This window comes from Callorhinchus milii, unplaced genomic scaffold (genome assembly GCF_018977255.1).
Source record: "Callorhinchus milii isolate IMCB2004 unplaced genomic scaffold, IMCB_Cmil_1.0 Scaffold20, whole genome shotgun sequence".
NCBI classification, from domain to species: domain Eukaryota; kingdom Metazoa; phylum Chordata; class Chondrichthyes; order Chimaeriformes; family Callorhinchidae; genus Callorhinchus; species Callorhinchus milii.
The window spans coordinates 7701469-7721009 of NW_024704761.1; the positions used below are offsets into that span (position 1 = coordinate 7701469).

The window sequence follows — 19541 nt, forward strand, 5'->3', positions numbered from 1 at the left end:
TTCAGGGAGAGACAGCAGAGAACCACAGGGACAATTTTCCTGCCTTTTGGGGTGTGTTTTCCAATCGCAGCTTTGCGGGGTTTCCCTGTATAGACTGTGTTGAGTATTTTGCTCCCATGCTGTACTTTAAAATAGCTGGCGAGAAAAAGGAACAAACATCCCGTTCACTCCAAGGTAACTCATTCAGAAAGCCAGACTCTTTCATGAACTGAATTTATCTCAAAAGAATGAATGCCGGTGCAAAAATTGACCACTTAGCAAATGGAACAGTTTATGTGGAGATATTGAATAGCAGGGAAGTTAACTGGGTCTCGGAGATTTTCTAAGCCAAATAGGAAAGTGCAGAGCACTTGACCAAATTGATTGCAAAACTGTACAAAGAGTCAAGTTACCAAGAGATAGTTTGCTCACGAGAGATGTGATGTCCTGTTTAAAAACATGTTTAAAAGCTTGCCAGATAAAAAAAAACTGTACTGATAAATCTAAATGGAGCCTTGCTAGTAGCATGAAACCATTCCTGTGGATATTATGTGGGACGTCCTCCCGACGTGAAAGGCGCTAAACAAATGGAATTTGTTGTCGTCGTTGTTATAATCATTTACAAGTACAGCATGGAAAAGGAAGGAAAATCCCTTAATCGGAAACATAGTTAGTTTGATACAGTAATTTCACCTATTGAGGTCTAACGAGTGACCATTGCTGATGGGATTCCTTAACAAGTAAACTAGGAACACATCACGCTGACTCAGGGGAACTCTGCTCTGACGCAGGCGATTTTCAGAGAGTAGCTTCCTTACCTGTGAACTGTTTGGCAGAATAGGAAGGAATCCCTATTCGGATTGCTTATTAAGGAATCCCTGCTGATGGATATTAGGTCCCTGTAATTGCCAATTGCTAAACCAAGGGGGAGAGCGGTTAAAACTAGAGTCAGCCGAAATATAGTTCCTTAATCACAAAAAAAGAAACTCCAAATAGCTTTAGAGAGTAAGAGGTGATTTAATACTACCTCTTAAACTATGCTATACTGTACTTCCAATTCCAGCTACTCATTCATCCACCAAATGCCGTTACCCTCACACCAACGTGGGAATGGACCTCAGCATGTAGTTATTAGGCTCTATTGGCAAAGGAAGCACTATGTCTGAAGGGGTGCATATCTATTAATAATTTACAGCATTTGGCAGCCACCTCATCTCTTCGCATCTCACTGAGAGAAATAAAACTGGTGTGATGAGTTAATTCAAGGAACCAAAATGCTGTGCTATCTGCTAAAGTGCTACTTGCTGTGGCAAGTCTCGTGTGCAATCAAATCATGTGCTTAACACACTTACACCAGAGTGTAATATCTCTTTCCACTGACCGGGTTTGTTTTGCAAATATTGGATCACTTAGATTCTATGATCTGAGTTGAATTTTTCAGCAAGATTTTAAAGCATTTGGTTCTAAGGATGCTGTGCGTCCTATTTAATTTGAAATAGCTCTAATTTTTTAATAGTTTTAAAAAAAAGGTTTGAAGTCTATATTTAAGGAATTCAAAAATCAATACTCCAACTCAGCCATTAGACCAAGTCTGTTCTCTGCTTCCATTCACTTTGTCTCAATGTCGGGTAAAGTGGGAATCGTAGCAGTGAGCTGAAAACAGCTGTAACTAAACCATGTCCCTTTTGTGAATTGGCTTCTGGTCAGGTGTGAACAGCTAGTTACAACTCTCTTAGCTTGACGTCATCAAAAGTCATAATCCAGGACCCCGAATTTCAACTCAGTATTAACCCGTCAAACTAATTTGCCTTCAAACGGAAGGAATTGCTGAACGGTTCAATTCAGTATTCATTTTGAAGCCGGTTCATTTCAAGAACTGCAGAAAAACAGCTTCCAAATCAAGACTGAGCTGAAGACTTTTCAACAATTCTGTGTGATCTTACAATTTTTTGGCAAAACTTATTTGACAGGCTAAGATAAGGTGGAATTTCTGGGCTCAGGTGAGGCATTTGGGGAACCTACTCCACATCTACTGGAAAGAAGAAGAACAACTTGCATTTATATAGCACCCTTCATGTGGGATAACGTCTCAGAGTGCTTAACAGAGTGGGGAAGTAACCATAGGCACGGTTGAAGAAGAAGGTCTTCAGGCGTGATCTGAAGATGGGCAAGGAGGAGGCAAGGTGGAGGTATTAAGGCAAAGAGTTCTATAGTTTGGGTGCATATTGCCCCTTCCCGCATGCAAAGCTTCTTTAAATAACTATCTAATTGAAAAAGCCGTAATTTGACTCAAAATCCCCAATTAGGAACAAAGAGGAATTTAAAGCCCTCTTTGTATTGCACCTGAAATTGGCTCTGGAAATCACTGTGGACTTTTTGTTCTGTGAAAGAGCTTATCAGTAAACCATTCAATCGATTAAGATGCTTCCAATGTGCTTGATGCTAAGGGAATTGAAAGCCAGTGAATCTGTGAGATTTCTAAGGGGAAGAAGGAAAGTTGATCCATTTGTGCGATTAAGAAGCAAGCGTGAACTTACCCCGAACATTTGTCGCAGGTCAGGGTCCCTGAATCGGAAGGGTATGTTAGATACATGTAACCGCTTGGGCTGCTGTTTCTCTGTAGTCTCTGATGACTGTAGCTGCTGTGACGAGTCTGTCTGTGCGGCTTCGTCTGTCTGCTGGGAGAGATGGAGAGGAAATGATGAAGCATAGCTGCTCTGGCTCTACGGAGGCTAAGTTCAAGGCCTTCATTCCTACTGCACTCAGCGCTGTAGGTGTAAATTTAACGGTGTCACTGAAAGAGAAGGTGATCGGGAGAATTAATTTGACAAGAGAGTACTGCAATATGAAATGCCATTGCCACAAACGATTAGACAATCGGGCTCTTCATTATCTAAACAAGGCATTTCAGAAGGGACCTTATAAAGTTATATCACATTTTAAATGGGAATGAAAAGGTAAACCCTGAACAATATTTTAGGATGAACTAAGACAGTAGAACAAGAGGAAACAAGTTTAGAGTTCCCAAGAGCAATTACAGGATAGATACCAGGAAGCTTTTCTTTACCCAAAGGGTAATTAATGACTGGAACAGGTTGCCTGGAATAGTGGTCGAGGCTAGGACGCTGGATTCACTTGAAGAAACAGCTTGACGCTGTGATGGGAAGGCGGTAGAGTGGGTATTTTGGAAGGATGAGATCAAATGGGCTGAAGGGCCTTCTTCATCCAAACCAACCTTGTGATCCTATGAAATGTTTGCTTAAACTAACCTTGTAGAAACATATAAAAGCGAACATGAATACAGAGTGCAGGAACAATCAGATTGAATGGTACAACGAAAGATTGGGGCAGTGGGATTATAGGGGGTAGCTCCAGTAAGGGGGAAGCTAGACTGGGAAATACTGGGCTGAATGACCCTTCTTTCTGTGCTATAAACATTCAATAATTCTAAATTATTTGCTAGAAGTAAGGAGCCACCAATTGTTAGATATGCTTTCCAATCGCATGTATTTACCAACACCGCACTGGTCAGCCTCACCAATATTTGCGTTGACAGTGAGACTGGACGCTGTGGGCGTCGTGTGGGCTGCTCAGCACAGCATCTAGAGGTCTAGCGGGAGTCTTCATGGAAACTTTTGGAACCCTTACTCAGAGGCCACCATTACATAAAGGCCACTTTGGTCCAGTCCCCCGAGTGGTTGTTGGAAACAGGTTTGACTGAATTATCAGTCGTTAAACAAATTTAAATATGAAAAGTGGGCCTGAGAGAACACAAATGAAGCGGTGACTTTAGATCCACCTCCTCCACTCTTCAAGATAACTGCGCCACTTTGTACCAGTCTGTAGCAAGCGGATCAATTAGGCAAATCTGAATACATCTCGGCAAACTCTGAAGATGTTCCAATAATCCTCCTGAAATCGACACGCTCAGGAACTTAATGAGGAGATATTTGCCTTCAGAAACGGCTCCATCTTCACGGTTAAAATGAAATTATGCACCAAACAATACAGTGAGAAGAGCTGTGCTGTCTGCTCATCTTGTGCTGTCACATGCAATTCAACATTTAATGAGTATCCAGCATTAACAGAAGGCTTCAGCATGCAGTGGTACATTTTTATTTACAAAAAAACGTTCCAGGCCTGGTTTCGCCATCCCGCTCACATTTGGAGGACCAACTTTTATTTTTTAATCTCCAAAAAAAGGGCAAAAAGGAAAATGAACTGAGTTGCGACATACGATCACTGGAAATTCAGAAACAATTCAATAACTTTACACTTGTGAAAATATGTAGACAACCCTTTAGACATAATGAAATCAATGTCTTCATAGCCACGTTCAAACCTTCTACCCATCATCTACAGAGACACCTGATGTGCCTGCGATTCTGGACACCCTGAGCTCACATGCAATGGTAAAATTAGGTGGAAAAACTTAAATGCAGCCACGGCTATGAGATTTATGTAAACTCTACATCGTTCAGACTTCCAAGACTCGATTTCACCTGACCGTACACTAGCTATTCTGACATGCACAACCCAGGGCAGTTGTGAGACAAGTCCTCAGTGTATTTTTTTTATTCCTTTCACCATTTATAGATCGGTGCTGCTCATCTAATGTATTGGAAATTCGTTCTCCGTGTGCTGTGTGATCAACTTCGCTAATTCAGTAAATGATGGTAACACTGGAATCCGTGTGACTGAGTTGGGGATCTCAGCTTGGGGGCAGGGACTCTAAATCGGCCCAAAGGTTACGTGCCTGAAATCCAAGTATTTGTCAAAATAATGTGTGACTTCCCCCACTGTTCCCTTTAAGTTGCAAAGAATGGGTAAAAATGAACAGTCACAGCAATGCGACTGCTTTGGTCAGGGAACCGAGCACAGTTGCTCATGAAGGGTTTGACCCACTGCTGTGTTTTTCAGACAAATTTGGGTAAGGTTAATTCACTGGAGCATTCCCAAGGGCAACTCGATTTCTGTTTAAGCACTGCCCAGTTCCACAATAGTCATGACCTCTTCAATGTTGCTCAGTTTGCTTATTGGGGCAAGAAGGCAGATTATACCTCTGCACTTATCCTGGATACTGTGACATCTCATGTAAACTGCACACTTGCCAACTGACAGGTTCCCCCTACCTGCCCCCATCCCAATAAAAAAAATGCTATTGAACTAATTTCTGTATTGCAGTTTGTTTGTGTGTGCTTTAATCACAGACTGCCAGTCTAAGGATGTCACAGCACCGTGATACATTAAAAGACCCCAATATATAATGATAATAATAATAATCCTTGCTGTGATGATAATATAATTATCGTCAGAATCTGATGTGCTTAATAATAGCCGATGCCAATCGTGGTAGATGCAATAAATCAACAGGAATAATATTACATTCTTTGGAAAAACAAGACCAATGGAATTCTACTTCGACCATACATTTTAAAAAGATAGTCGTGTCCAGCTATCAAAAAAAGTCCTGGCCTGTCATTTCCGTGTCAAACAACTGTGAAATGTATAACAATTATGCCACAAACAAAGCTTTCTGTCAGTGAAAGACTCCCAGCAGGTGCTCTCTGTCTCCTGGGTATTTTAGGTTGATTTATTTCCTTCGCTATTTAACAGGTCTGGCGGCTGTCTGTTTTGGTGTTTTTAGAGGCCGGTTATATGCTTGCTTGCGTTTGCAAATACCATACTGCAGTGTGCAATCCTCGACAATGTCCACGTCAAACAATTCCCCAAATAAAAGCAGAAGTCGCTGGGCACACTCAGCAGGTCAGGCAGCATCTTTGGAGAGAAGAAAGTCTGTTAACTCACTTTCCTCTCTCCAGAGATGCTGCCTGACCTGCTGAGTGTTCCCAGCGACTTCTGCTTTGATTTCAGAATTACAGCAGCTGCAGTATTTTGCCGTCCCCCAAATAAAATCAGTCATTCACTTCATGGCTGTTTGAGGGACACTGTGGTGTGTAAATTGACTGCCACGTTCACCTACAAAACAGTCACTCCAATTTACAGTATATCCTGTGAAGCGCTTTGAGACATCCTTCTGATATGAAAGGCACTATAGCAAATCCAAGGATTATTATTATTATGGCAGGCAAACTCTTTTTTAGCCTTTCAGTGTATCTGGAGCTCATACAGAGAAGCTCCAAAAAGAGGCTGGTTAATTCCAATTCCACTGCCATTTCCCCGCATAGAATTATAGGACTTTTCAGCGTAGAGGAAAGACCTTTCTCTGTAAGAGCTATCTGTTGTAGTCCCACTTCCCTCATTGCCTTTTCTTCATGACCGGCTCTATTTGAATGTATTCACTGACTGCAAGACACAGCATTGTGCATGAAGGTTTGCTTTCAATATCACACGTTTCCATTCCTGTTGCTTGAATCAACCATTGCCTATTTGTTGAATCAACCAATGCAAAGTTAATAGATAAGGATGGCGATTGATATCATTGCCCTGTAGCTCAGTGGTTAGAGCACTCGCTTTGCAAGCGAGAGACCTGAGTTCAATTCCAGGCCGGGCGAAACCTTGGGCAAGTTTCCTTACTCCACACACCTAATAATAATTCCTCCAAAAAAAAAAAAAAATTGATCATTTTCAATCCATGACTGTTTGTGGGACACTGCTGTGTGCAATTGGCTGCCGCGTTCGCCCACAAATATACAGTCAATTCACTTTACAGTATATTCTGTGAAGTATATTTTGGGACGTCGAGAAGACGTGAAAAGCGTTATATCAAATGCAAGGATTATTATTATTATTATTGCTGTTTTGTCTTTATTGAATGAGTGCTAAATTGACCCCTCTCATGACATGCAAATACCTGCCAGGTTGCTCTCTGTCCACTTATTATGGTACTGAGGATAGAGGTGGGAGTGGGGAGAAAAGATGACTCATCCATCTGTGGATTTTCAACTCACACTTAATCCACATCTGGATTAGTAAGAGCCAGGTTTCTCAGGGATAAAGAGGCTTGTTTCCTGTTTAAGGCGCTAAACCATCAATTCTCGTGCCGTAGCCTTGGCTGGGTGGCTGTATTGCCACTGGCTGGGAGACATGAAGATGCTGATGGGAAAAAATCAGCAGAAAGTTCAGGAGATTTCATATAAAATAACTGCATAAAAGGTCTAAAATCCAGAAATCCAGACATATAACTCTACTGCCAGTAATTTGAATGCATATCCTTCCTCCCCACCCACCCCCTATCGCTGGTTGCTCTACATTGATTGAACATATCCCTGTATCATGTTGAGCAAAGCTTTGATGTGTTGGCTCCAAAGGATTTGTGAGTGGAACCCCTACTGTGCGAGTATGCCCTTCGCCCTGCACAAAGCTTTAATTTCTAAAGGAAAACACTTGTGAGAAAATCTCTTTGCAAAAAAAACTCCGGGTCAAAATGCATCAGTTGACTGTGATCCCACCCTCTCCAAAGAGAGCGTTACGAATGGAATGGTCAGCCACAACATTAGAAACAGCAAAATTAGAAGAGGGAATAGAGAAGAACAATGATGAGAGGATACCGGGAAACCATCGACTGTGGAGCAAACAGAAATTTGCAGGGAGTGGGTTTATTTGAAATGTAAAATTAATTGGTCGTTTACTTCATGGCTGTTTGTGGGACATTGCTGTGCATACATCCACCTAGAAAAAATACAGTCACTACACTTGCAGTGAATCCTGTGAAGAGCTTTGAAAGGTCCTCCCAACTTGAAAGGCGCTGTATCAAATGCAATGATTAGGATTATTATTCTGGGTCATGGCCGCCCAGGCCAATTGCAGCTCCTGGCCTTCTGGTCGTCTCCAAGGCTGAAGGTTGACTTGCAAGATCCAGCCTTGTCAAACTTCAGCCTGTTCACTTTCTCTCCTGCAAATCATCAATAAGTTTCAAAGCCACTCTACCAGGCTGCCAAAACTACCCCACACCGCCACCAACAACAACGACTTGGATTTATACAGCGCCCTCCACACCAGACGGCGTCTCAGAGCGCTTAAACTTCATAATAAGGAGCCCTGACCTTCGAAAACGGATGGGAACTTGAAAAACATAGAGCAAACTAACAGATCTGTGTGCAAAGCTGGTGGATAAATGGGCTAACTTAAAGATAAAGGATTAAGTTGGTTAACTTACAGTTATGGGTCAACTTTAAGTTAAAGTGCTTAACGGTGGGATGAAAAGTTGATTGAATTTATTAAAACAATTTTTATTAAACATTGTAAAACACAGCGATGTGGGAGTAGAAAAACAGCAAAAAGGGTGATAAGGTGAGCACCAATAAAGGTTTTAAAAGAAAATGTTTTATTTTAAATTATTAATAAATGTAAATTGTATTTCTGTGGTTCTTTCATTGGGTTAGAATTATCAGAGTAGAAAACTTCTTGATGTTTTAGAAGTTTATTGCTGCAATATTAGAATTTCTTTTAGCATGAATCAAACCCCACCCCCCCAGAAAAGCAAGAGCTCTTGTAACTCGAAGGATTAAACCCAGTTACAAGCAACTCGGTTTGTGCCGAGGATAAAAAGTAAATTTTTGGTTATAAAGTTATCTCCTGGTGTAGAAAAACCGTGCGACAAATTTAAGACCTGATCTCGGAGTCTTGACTATACGTGCATAATAACCTTCGTTTGGCGTTTAGCGAAAAATTGCCTGTGAATTTTATTTAGGCAGTTTGATCAACTTTACTCTAACCGCTGTGTGTTTCAACAGCTCGGGCTATATAATCTTGGGTTAGTGGCAACTCGGGTCTGTGTTTAATTCAGGATTCACGTTAAATGAAAGCCTAAGTTAACTGGACTGCAGAGAGCCATTTTGGCAAGCAGTGACTGAACATTAACCAGGCATGTAACCAGGTGGAGCACAGGAAATGTGCAGCAGATACTCCAATTACACAACACACAATGAGCCTCTACATTCCATTGCTTATCAAACTTTTACACTGAATGGGCCTATTTACCACACTAATTACTTAGGTGCCTTGCTCTCGCTCTTCCCTCTCCAACCTTGTTGGAAACTACTTTGACCGGTTGGAGGGAAGCAAGGCAGATCATGCGACAATAATAATAATCCTTACAACAATATGATGTATGCCTTACCTTGCCTCAAGTTGTCTCAAAGAGCTTCACCGCTTTTGCTGTGAATGTTAGTGTCTGTATTCCTAGGCAAACACGGCAATTTACTCACAGCAATGTCCCACAAACGGTCATGAAATGAATGGCCAGCACACCCCAATGCCTGGTTGGATGATGTTTAAGACACATGGCAGTATTCGTGTTCTGGCCAACCATCCTCCAGTTAAATTGATCACTCACCTCTTGGCCTCTTTGTGGAACATCTCTGTGCACAAATACACAGCCACGATAGTAAGCGGCAATTATTGTGAAGTGCTTTGAAACACTTTGAAGCTCTACGTCAAATGCAAGGATCGTTATATACAGTGCCGTTCAAGGCTAGTTGCAGGGAATTATTATTGTTGTTAATAATAGCTGTTATCTGTTTGAAGGATACGAGCTCTCAGGTGTTGAAGGAGGGAGTTTGTGTCCTGTTTTGCCACTGATCTGTGAAGGCTCCACTCTTTCACAGCCCGATAACACTTGCAGGAAACACTTTGAGGAACATCTGGCAGTTTGAACACACACAAGAGTCTATATTATCCGCAGATTACCAGTTTAATTAAAGAATTCTGGAATCACTGCTTCAAAGCAACTGCAGCAGTACAGAAGGTCCGTGTAATGGGAGCGTTTCGGGGGAAAACCTTTGGATCATCATTCAAGACTCGCTCTACAGGGAGGGGCTGTCAGCGAGCCAGCCAAACCGTGACGAGACTTGAAACAAGGCCTCTGTGCGTGTGTGTGTATGGGGGGGACTTTGTGAAGAAATGAGAGAGGGACTGAGTGATCAGTGATCATTCCTTGAAAAGTTTGACCGAGTGTGTGTGGCTAGTGGAGTGGTTAGGAGTGGGTGGGGGACAGATAGAATAAACCCCATTAGACATGGCTGTCTCTGTGTTTCTATACATGCACGAGGTGTGTGCGTGCTTACACATAGATGTATGCAATAGGAGGAAAAGGGAGTTGGGGGGTGCGGTCATCATATCTGTTCAGTTATGATCTGGGTAACAGGCAACAACAACTACTTGCATTTATGTAGTGCCCTTCACACAGGGTAGCGTCTTGGAGGTTGGAAATGACCCAAACGCACCTCAGGGTGACCCAGTTATTAAACACTGTCTGTCCACAGTCTCTTGTAGTTTTTCTAACAGGAAACCTTTGGGATTCACTGCCAACCATTTTAAAAGATAAAGTCTTAAAATGATGGAGTAAAACAATTCTAACCATGTAATGGTTCAACAACCTCAATGTAGTTTGCCTTGAGAAGAGGATTAATATTTAATACATTTTTAATTTTTTAACGAAAGCTGTCAGAGGCATCATTTGAAGTGTTCAATTTTGGCACCAAGTCCAACAGGTTTAGGCTGGTTGGATTTGAAGCAAGTTGAGGGGCTAAATCACTCTGACAATGCAAAAAGGTTTTGGGGGGAAACAGCATGGGAATGGGTTAGAGGAGGTAGAGTAGAGGGGGTGTTAGCACGGCACAGCCAAAGCTTCGGCCCTTGCGAGCACTATGATGAATGAAGGAGTTAATCTCAGTTGGTTGCAATGCTGCCACGTAGCTAAGTGTAACTCAAAAGAGGTTCAGTAATGATTGGTTATAGGAGGAATCCTTCACTTTGAGATTAGCCTGATTCCATTACTGACTTAAATTTGAAATGAGCCAACGATGACAATTTGCATTTGTGCAGTTCCTTTCACTGTCGGGTGAGATGTCTGAGGGGGCTGCAGATGGGGGAGAAAGAAGAAAAGTTGGGGGTGGGGGGGGAGAGAAGAGGAAATGGGTGGACGGGGGGGGAGAGATGAGGAATGGTGGGGGGGAGAGCAAGGAGAGATGAGGAAGAGCGGGTGGAAAGCATTGGGGTATTCCTTCACTGGAAGTCTGGTAGAGCTTTTAATGTTTAGCTTACCCTGACATCCCGAGTTGCCAAAGCATTTGAAATTTATAGGTTCGCACCTATAAAAAAAACATGGTTAAAATTTAAATGCTTTGGAAGCCGAATCCGAGCAGATGGGTAACGAGCAGTCGTCCGTCCTGGTTCCAAAATCTTTGCGCTTGAACTATTTAAAATTAGTATTCTTAGAAGCCAAAAAAAGGCCCCCCCCCACCACAAAAAAAAGCAATAGAGAGAGAGAGCATGAACCGGTGCATATGTACCTTATCTCTTCTTTATAATTTTCTGTACGACAGAGAGAGAGGGGAAACAAAATATAAACAAACCGAGAACCTTAATTGCTTCTGAGTGTACATTGTGCATTATGCTCGCCTTTCTGAAGCAGAGACGGTTAGCTGAGCTATGTATGCTTTAAGCCCATGGGAAGCACAGTACTTATTGCATGCTATTCATCACAGACTGTCATGTTATCAGTGCCAGTGGACCTTAATCCAGAAGGCTGCTTCTACCTCCCCTGCACCAGGGACTAACATGCCCTGCTGTTCCTGATAACATCGCAACAATCCTTTAATCGTATTAGCTTCTTGGATGATATGGAACCTGTCCGATCTATGTGCTGGAAAGCCACTAATACAACACTCTCTGCCTGCTCTGCTTTTATTGGGAAATTGTTCTGAAGTGCTATCCTCTGCAGCCTTCCCCCCCCTGGAATCATGGTACCAGCAATTCAGCATATAATTGAAGCCATCAGTATGGCCATCAGCCAAACTGATACATTGCAGCTGATTAAAGTGAGTGGCTCTTAACCTGAAATGATTTTAAAAACCCTTTAAAAAAAACTCTCGTTAAAAGAGACAGCCACCTCCTCAGCCTGTGCAGCATTTCAGGGCTATTAAAAGAAAATCAACCAGACCGAATTTTTTTTTAACTCTTTTGAGAACCCTCTGTGTACTGTTTTGTTTCAAAAGCAGAAATGATCTTGGCCGGTCGGTATCGGAGCCTGTGCTGATGAGACCTAATGATTCCGAAATGATTCTCAAATAAGGAACGGACGTGCGACATTCTAATATTTTGCGAATGGACAGTTTTTAAAATTGCGACTTAATGAGGAGTGCAATGAGATTTAGGAAAAAAAAACATGTTTCGGTTAAATAATGGCATTTTTACAGGTGGTCATAAGGAAATTCTAATGTAAAATGATAACGGTCCAAGTCCTTCGCTGAGTGACTTGGTTGGTTGACTCAAGAGGAAGAGTGATCTCTCTTAACACGGTGCTTTTTTTTAGTGTATTTGTATACACTCCGGGATGACTCTCCAGTGCAATTATGGGGGTGTTGCTGCATTATCAGAGATGCCATACCTCTGATGTTCGGACATTAAAACAAGGTCCCACCTGCCCATTGAGGTGGACGATAAAGATCCCGTAGCACTGTTCGAAAAGAGAAGGGTAGTTTCTCCCAATGTGTTAGCCAAAACCCCTCCACTTAAATTGGTCATCGACCTCCTGGTTGTTTGTGGGACATTGCTATATGCAAATTGGCTTTTGCCTTCAAATACACAGGCATTAACACTTAAACCTTAAGCAATATGAAGTGCTTGGATTACAAAGATACCCCATCAAATAAAAGGATTATTATTATTTAGAATTATTTTCCTGACTGTATTATGAGGTAACAATATTAAGGGATATGGAATGAAAAGATCTACCATGATCGAATAAACTGGTGGAACAGCGTCAATTGCCTGAAGGACCTCTTCCTCCTGTTGTTGTCATTTTCTCACTTGTTTCAATGTCGCTTCCTTCACAAGAAGAACACATCCCTGAATTTCCAACCAATCTCTCGCACCTCTGAATGGCCGTCTTGACTATTCTCATCTGTTAATCCTTGCATTCCCATCCTTATCCCGGCTGATAAAGGGTGGCACCGTTCTGTGGTGAAAACCACATCTCTGTCACTGAGACCCGATGGCAAATGTCTTAATCTTGCCTCGCATTTCTCCTCGTCTCTCAGATGATCATCACCTCATCTCTTCTGTAGATCTTCCTCCCACTGTCTCCCTAACTTACTGTCTGCCACCATCACATTGGAGTAATGTATTGTCTCAGCTTGTACTTGTCCCCATCAAAATCACCTCCCACTTTCTTGACTCTCTTCCCCTGTTCAAGTCTAAGTGTACTGAGCTACACATTTAAGCGCTCATTTTAATATGTGCAACCCAGTAACTCCCAAGAGTTAGGAATAGATTCTCTGAGACTTTTCTCTTCCACCCCATCAGTCCTGTTCCACTATCTGCCTCGTCTATGTATCTTTGAAACTTTAAAAGGAGCATTAAAAACAGAATCCGCTTCCCCCAGAAATAAGCATCTTTTCATTACTTAACTGCAAATGACGTGACCTGGCTGCCCTGGCATACATAAAGATTTCTGCACAGAAATACTTGTCAGCTGAGAAGGCTCATTAGCAAAATAAATTCTGCAGCTATTTGTTACCAGCTAAGCTCATGTTTCCAACCTAGCGAAAAATATTTGGAGATCATGAACTATTTCAGGGCTGGAACAGGTTAATGATTATCCAAGCTTTAATTGTCTAGATTGCAGTTATAAACCATGATCAAATAAGTGCCAGTTGCACAGCCCTGATCAAGTCACTGTTGATCAGTCAATTAATTTCCTACATCGACTGGTAATTCTGCGATACTGTAGTTCATGGTTGGTCAGTTGCGAATTGTGGTGTGCGAGGCAGAAAACATGCGTTTTCCTTTAAGCTGTCAGAAGAGCTGTGAATTTCTGCCTGCGATGTTTTCATATTTTATTAATGTGCAAAGGGTGGGGGGGAAACTTTGCTCATTTAAAAATAACACATCTCCATTCGTTTCATTAGATTGTCTCTATTTTTTAACTCCAAAATCTTACACTTTCTTGTGCTTTGTGAAACACAATAGGACGCTGACTTGTGTCACTTCTTTAATGTCGGTATTCCAGCAGAGATTCGAGCAAACAACTGTGGGTAATTTGCTGACTTGAATCTGTGTAGAGTTGGAGAGGAAAGGCTTTATGCATGAGCTGGGATCTGCTGCTCTTGCCCTATGACTCAGATCAGTTCCTTCAAAGTGAAGGAGGATGCTTCCTTTTGAGATTTGGCAAACGCAGGACACAGGTTCGGGGTTGGAAGGGACAATTTCAGGACAGACACCAGGAAGATGGTAATTAAAGACAGGAAGAGTTACCAGGAAGGGTAGCAGAGATCAGGATACTTTTAATGGAGTCATTTAAGAAACAGCTTGATGCAGTAATGGGAGGACAGTAGGGTGGGCATTATGGAAGGATGCGATCAGACGGACCAAAGCGATTTCTGCATCTGAATCTACTTGTGATGGCACAGTGCATACAAATACAAAGGTGGTCCATCTTTTTAAGCAGGGTGATTATTATCCGGCCATTATCCAGTGAAAACTGTGAAACTCACACAGTGACAGACCTCAACATACATTTCAGAAGCAAATCTGCCTGTAGAATGTTCAGAAAATGTTCAGCCATCTGGTCTGCCCTGTTTGCTCTTCCCTATGCGAGCCACCTCGTGTAACCCACTCTCCTGCTCACTCACCGACCCCTTTTGATATTTGTCTTTCTCGAGCATCTGTCTAATTCTCCTTTTGGGGGGTGGGTTTGGGGAGGGAGTGAGACATTGCCTCGGCAAAGGTCTGTGCTACAGAATTACATATCCCAAACACCCTCTGCAGATTTTGGCACTGGTGTAAAAAGACCCCATGTTCTTAAACTGGAGGATATAAGGTTTGCCATCTGGCATCACGGGGCTGTACCAAGCATGCCCAGGACATTCCTGCCACAAGGCAACAGCACATGGAGGCCCCTGGTACATTACCCTAACATTGACCCTCAGACTCACCATGAGCTGGATACCTCCATCTGAATCAGTGTGACTCTCTTACTCTCCATTCCTACCGTGTGGTCATTCTATAGATAGAATTCCAAAACCATGCCAGCTTTCGTACTGTGGACTCGCTCCCACCCACCTGCCCAACTGCCAATGGCCGATTCTTTTATCCCCCACAAAAAAAAGATTATTTTGTGTTCAATCCTGAATCAAAACAAGATGCTTCAGCTTTTCTCTGTGAGATGAGTCTGAACCCATTTCCATTGCCAATGTGAACCAATACTTGGGAACATAGGACCAGGAGGAACAAGCTAGTTTAGCAGATCGCGGCAGATCCATTAATCCAATTTCTCTATCGTCTTTTCATGCCCTTTTTTTTCTCAAGTCTCTATCTCCTTTTTTATAGATAGATCCGACAACTACTGCCTTTTGGCCTTCCGTGTTCTAACAGGCCTCTATATCATGGAGAAAGATTTTCCCATCTTGCTTCCAGTTGGCTTGGTGTCATTTTTTAAATGAAAACGACTGACCCGATAGTTTAGGTCTTATTGGAGAACCACAATAATTATGAACAGGATTCAATTTTGTCCTTGGAAAGAAAAGAATTTCCAAAAAACAGCCAGCGGTGTTGTGGCTGGGTTTGGAGCAGTGTCGCCTTTTTGACTGTGTTACTCACCGGTACTGTGGACGTGCCCGTCAAAGACTGTGTGTTTGCATCGCCGCACGGCTGGTCGGAATGCGTCTGTGTGGGTGTGTAAATCGTCATGGCGTGCTCTGGTACCGTGGTCTGTCCCGCGTAGTCCTGAGTGGCGTGTGGGTGTGCTGGACCGTATTCAGCTGGGATTCCGTTCTGCGGAGCAGGGTACTGGGCAGGAGGGTAGGGCTGTGCCATTGCTTCAGGAGGGGCCGTGGCTTCTTGATTACCCTGCAAACGGAGGAGAAACGCGTCAGTCAGCGGTCGGGGACACGATCAGCTTCACCTTCTAGCGATCGCAAAGCGCACGAGGAAATGTAATGGCTCACCATCTTTTCACCTGCAAAATATATCGCTTCGCGCCCCCAAAATATACGGTCAAATCACTATGTAGTATATTCTGTGAAGCTCTTTGAGACGTCTCGAAGACGTGATGAGGCGCTATATCAAATGTAAGGATTATTATTATTATTATCTTAATTGGAGTTTGGTGTGTGTGAGGCCCCGTTGTTAATTTTTAAGAAAAATCTTAAGCAACGTATTTGGGAACGAGTATTGGATGGAAAGGGAAATAGCCCACGGATTCCTCTGAAGTTATCAGGCGCTGGGCTCATTGTCCCCACACTGGCTGTAGTTAATAATTGCCGACCCACTGAGTACACCCTGTGACAATCACACTGAGAGGACACCCAGTACATGTGTGCAGGGCGCACTCTGTGTGATTGTAACAACTGACGAGCAGCCCTCTTACAGAAAATAATGCCGCTTTGTAAAGCATATCATTAACTCACAGAGGATTTGGGCTGATCGGAATTGCAATCCCAGCGAACGTAACAGAGATCAATTAATTGATAAATAGTTGATTATGGCCTGTGATTCAGTGCTGCGGTTTCTCAGTGCTTCCAGCTGTCGAGATGATAGGTTAAATCAGAGCAGCCAGCTGACTATGCCGATAACAGCCCCTTGGATTTCCTGTGACAGGGATCAGTCACTCAGCCTCTTCACATAAAGGGAACAAGAACTTGCACAATTTCAGGCAGAGCTGTTTTATCACACGCTGCCAATCATGCTGTCTGTTTTGTTACTTTGGCCCCGACACTCTGGGTTGTCACCAAGGCTTCCTTCTCCAAAGCCTTTGTTTTGACGTCTTTCCAATTAGTTTCTGATGGCAGTGACTTTAAATAGAACTATTAGTCCTTATATTAGTCCTTATAATTAGATATTAAAACCGGGTTGGACGGCGGAGCGTGATGGGCTTTCTCAGATATTTTGAGTCACTCTAGTATAAACTTCGGATACCTCAGAGTGGCAACCCTGAGTAGCAGATCAGTGAACACAGACAATAATAATAATAACTGCATTTGATTTAGCGCCTTATCAAGTCGTCGAGACGTCTTGAAGAGTTTCACAGGGACAACCTGTAAAGTGGTTTTGACTGTGTATTTGTGGGTGAAACACTGCAGCCAGTTTGCGCACAGAAATGTCCCATAAACAGCCGTGAAGTAAATGACCAATTTTATAATACCAGTCCTTTCTGAAAAGACGCTACCTCTTTGAAGAGTCTACCTCTTCGACTGCGCCTGTGGTCACCGGTCACGTCGCCCTCCCCGTTTTCCCTCACTCGGCATCCAACCCCGCTACTGTCCAGTGCTCTGAGACGCTATCCTGCTATATAAAAGTAAGTTGTGGTCAATATTGTTGCTGGTGCCATAACTGAGAATGGCAACTGGTGAGGACGAGACAGTGAAGTACAGACGTGAAGGTCAGATCCTGACCCGAAAGGCATTGAATCGAATGCAAGGATTATTATTATTATTGATCCATACCAACTACAGAATATCCCAGCGCTGGTCATTGTTAAGAGAGCCAGAGAAAAAATGGGGTAAAAATAGTAAAAAGCCAGCCATTTCTCTGGCAGTGTATTAAGTACACGCTGGCAGCAGTCAATAGGAACAGGTACCGCGTGGGTTGCATACCGGGTAGTCGTTTACTGATTCTGTGCCTTACTGCAATGCTGCAAGCAAAGAAATGTAGAGTTGAGTAATAGCAGATGCTCACCAGGTCTTTGAGCCTTGATTGTGCTGATGTAGGGGGAAAATTGCACCCCTAGGTCTTGTGTGGCCTGCACTAAATTGAGCTTGAATTCAGGGCCTTATAGACTGTGCGTAAACAGCCCTCTTTAATTAACGTCCATTGGGTCCAGGGCTGTGTTAAATCTTTTGTGTAACTGCAACTTAGCAACGCTACCAATATCGTGCATAGCAGAAAACCAACCAGCCCTTCCTCATGAAGAGGAAAATAATTCCATTCGCTAAAGGAGAACGCTTGCTTTTCCTGGACTCCTTTTAGCCATGAAACAAATTGAACCACATGTCAGCAAGATGTCTCTGTCTCAGTTCATTATGTCATTGTGTTCAGAAAACTAATTGATCCAACAGGAGAAGCGACTTTAAAGTCAAAGGGCTCTATTTTCAGAACATTGGTGTAAGGCACTTGAGAGAGTTTGTTTTGCCAACAGTAACTGGCTACTTAACTGCTAAGTCATTAGTGCTGCATATTTGTGATCCAACGAATCTTTGACTTAATTATTCAAATTTACTGCTCTAACAAGTAGAAATCAGTAAATTGCTCTATGCAAATGATGCAACGTGTAATGCTAATGGCAGAAGGGCAAAAAAACATAGGGATGAAAGAGAAAGATACACATTACTGACACTGTTGCGCTCCCAAAATCAAATTGAAAGACTATTTTTTTCTGGCACTAAAACCATAATTTCTCCACAATGCTAGGCCATCAAAGAGTTCTGGCCATCATTCCACCGAAACTTTATGTTTCCAAAAGGATAAGAAAGTGTTTGAGCACAAAGTGTGTCAGTACGAAAAATACATTGAGTTTGTGTGAGTGTGTGTCTCCTGGTTATAGGACAACAAATTACATTTAGATAGTGTCTGTGACGTTGGGATAACGTCTCAAGGCGCCAGTCAGTTTGCACTGAAACTGGGGGTTGGAATCAAGAAAGGTGGGGTCCAAGCAGGATAGGGGTGAGAGGATGACCGAAGGCACGGTCAAAGAGGAAAGTCTTGAGACTGGCATTGAAGGAGGCAAGGAAGGGGACATGAGAATGCATTAGAAAAAGGATTTCCATGTTTACATCTACCATAGCCATCAAGTCATTCAACAAACCCTGGGTCTCCCTGCACAGACTCCAAACCCTCTGGGTAGCGGGTGTTGCCTGTTCCTCCCAGCGGCACTGTGCAGGCCAGTGATCTCCAGAGGCAGTGACATGAAGATGCCACACATTATACCATTTGGGTGGACTCAGTGGGGGGAGCAGATTGGCTCTCCAGTTATGCTACTCGCCACACTGAAAGCTTCCTCCTCATAGCACTGGGAGGTGGCCATTCATTCAGAGCTTCCAACTCAGATCAGTTTGCAGGAATCGCTGGGCCTGTTCCAGTCTTGTGGTTGATGTGCCATCAAATCCCAGAATGTGACCCTGTGGAGGATACTTTGAGTTGTGTTCTCTCTCTAGTTGTATTCTCTTTCTCCCCCACCAAACAAAAATGTAACAGCTAAATTACTGCAGAATCTGCAGAAAAATAAATTGTAGATATACTAATACTAAACCTAAGTAATACCATTAGTTATATTCTTTTACTACCTTTATTTCTCACTCCCTTTCACATCTTTTTTTTAGAAATGCTAATCTGAAATGCTTCTGTATTTTGAAAACATTAGTTTTCAGTTTTACAATTATTCTTGTTCACTGAGTAGTTAACTGCAGGTTATGTATTTGCACATTGAGAAAATAGATTTATCATAATATAATAATAATACTTGCATTTGATATAGCGTCATATCACGTCGTTGAGATGTCTCAAAGCGCTTCACAGAATATATTGTAAAGTGGATTGACTGTGGATTTTGTGGGCGAAATACTGTGCCAATTGTGCACAGCATCTGCATTTACTTGCATTTG

General features: G+C 42.6%; 1 protein-coding gene across 4 annotated transcripts in view; it reads right to left on the minus strand.

Annotated features, from left to right (window-relative positions):
• The window catches only part of rbfox3a (RNA binding fox-1 homolog 3a), a 209354-nt gene that overhangs the window by 54538 nt on the left and 135275 nt on the right, over positions 1-19541 (minus strand). For 3 of the 4 annotated variants that reach the window (XR_487485.2, XM_007888530.2, XM_007888528.2), the window contains exons 2-3: positions 15544-15792; positions 2517-2657 (exon numbers count right to left, since the gene is read on the minus strand). Coding sequence is in view for 3 of the 4 variants with exons in the window: in XM_007888530.2 (XP_007886721.1) it covers positions 2517-2657; positions 15544-15792 (390 nt within the window). In the remaining variant the exon portion in view is untranslated. The remainder of the gene's footprint in view (positions 1-2516; positions 2658-15543; positions 15793-19541) is intronic. The other variant, XM_007888529.2, reaches the window with a different exon arrangement.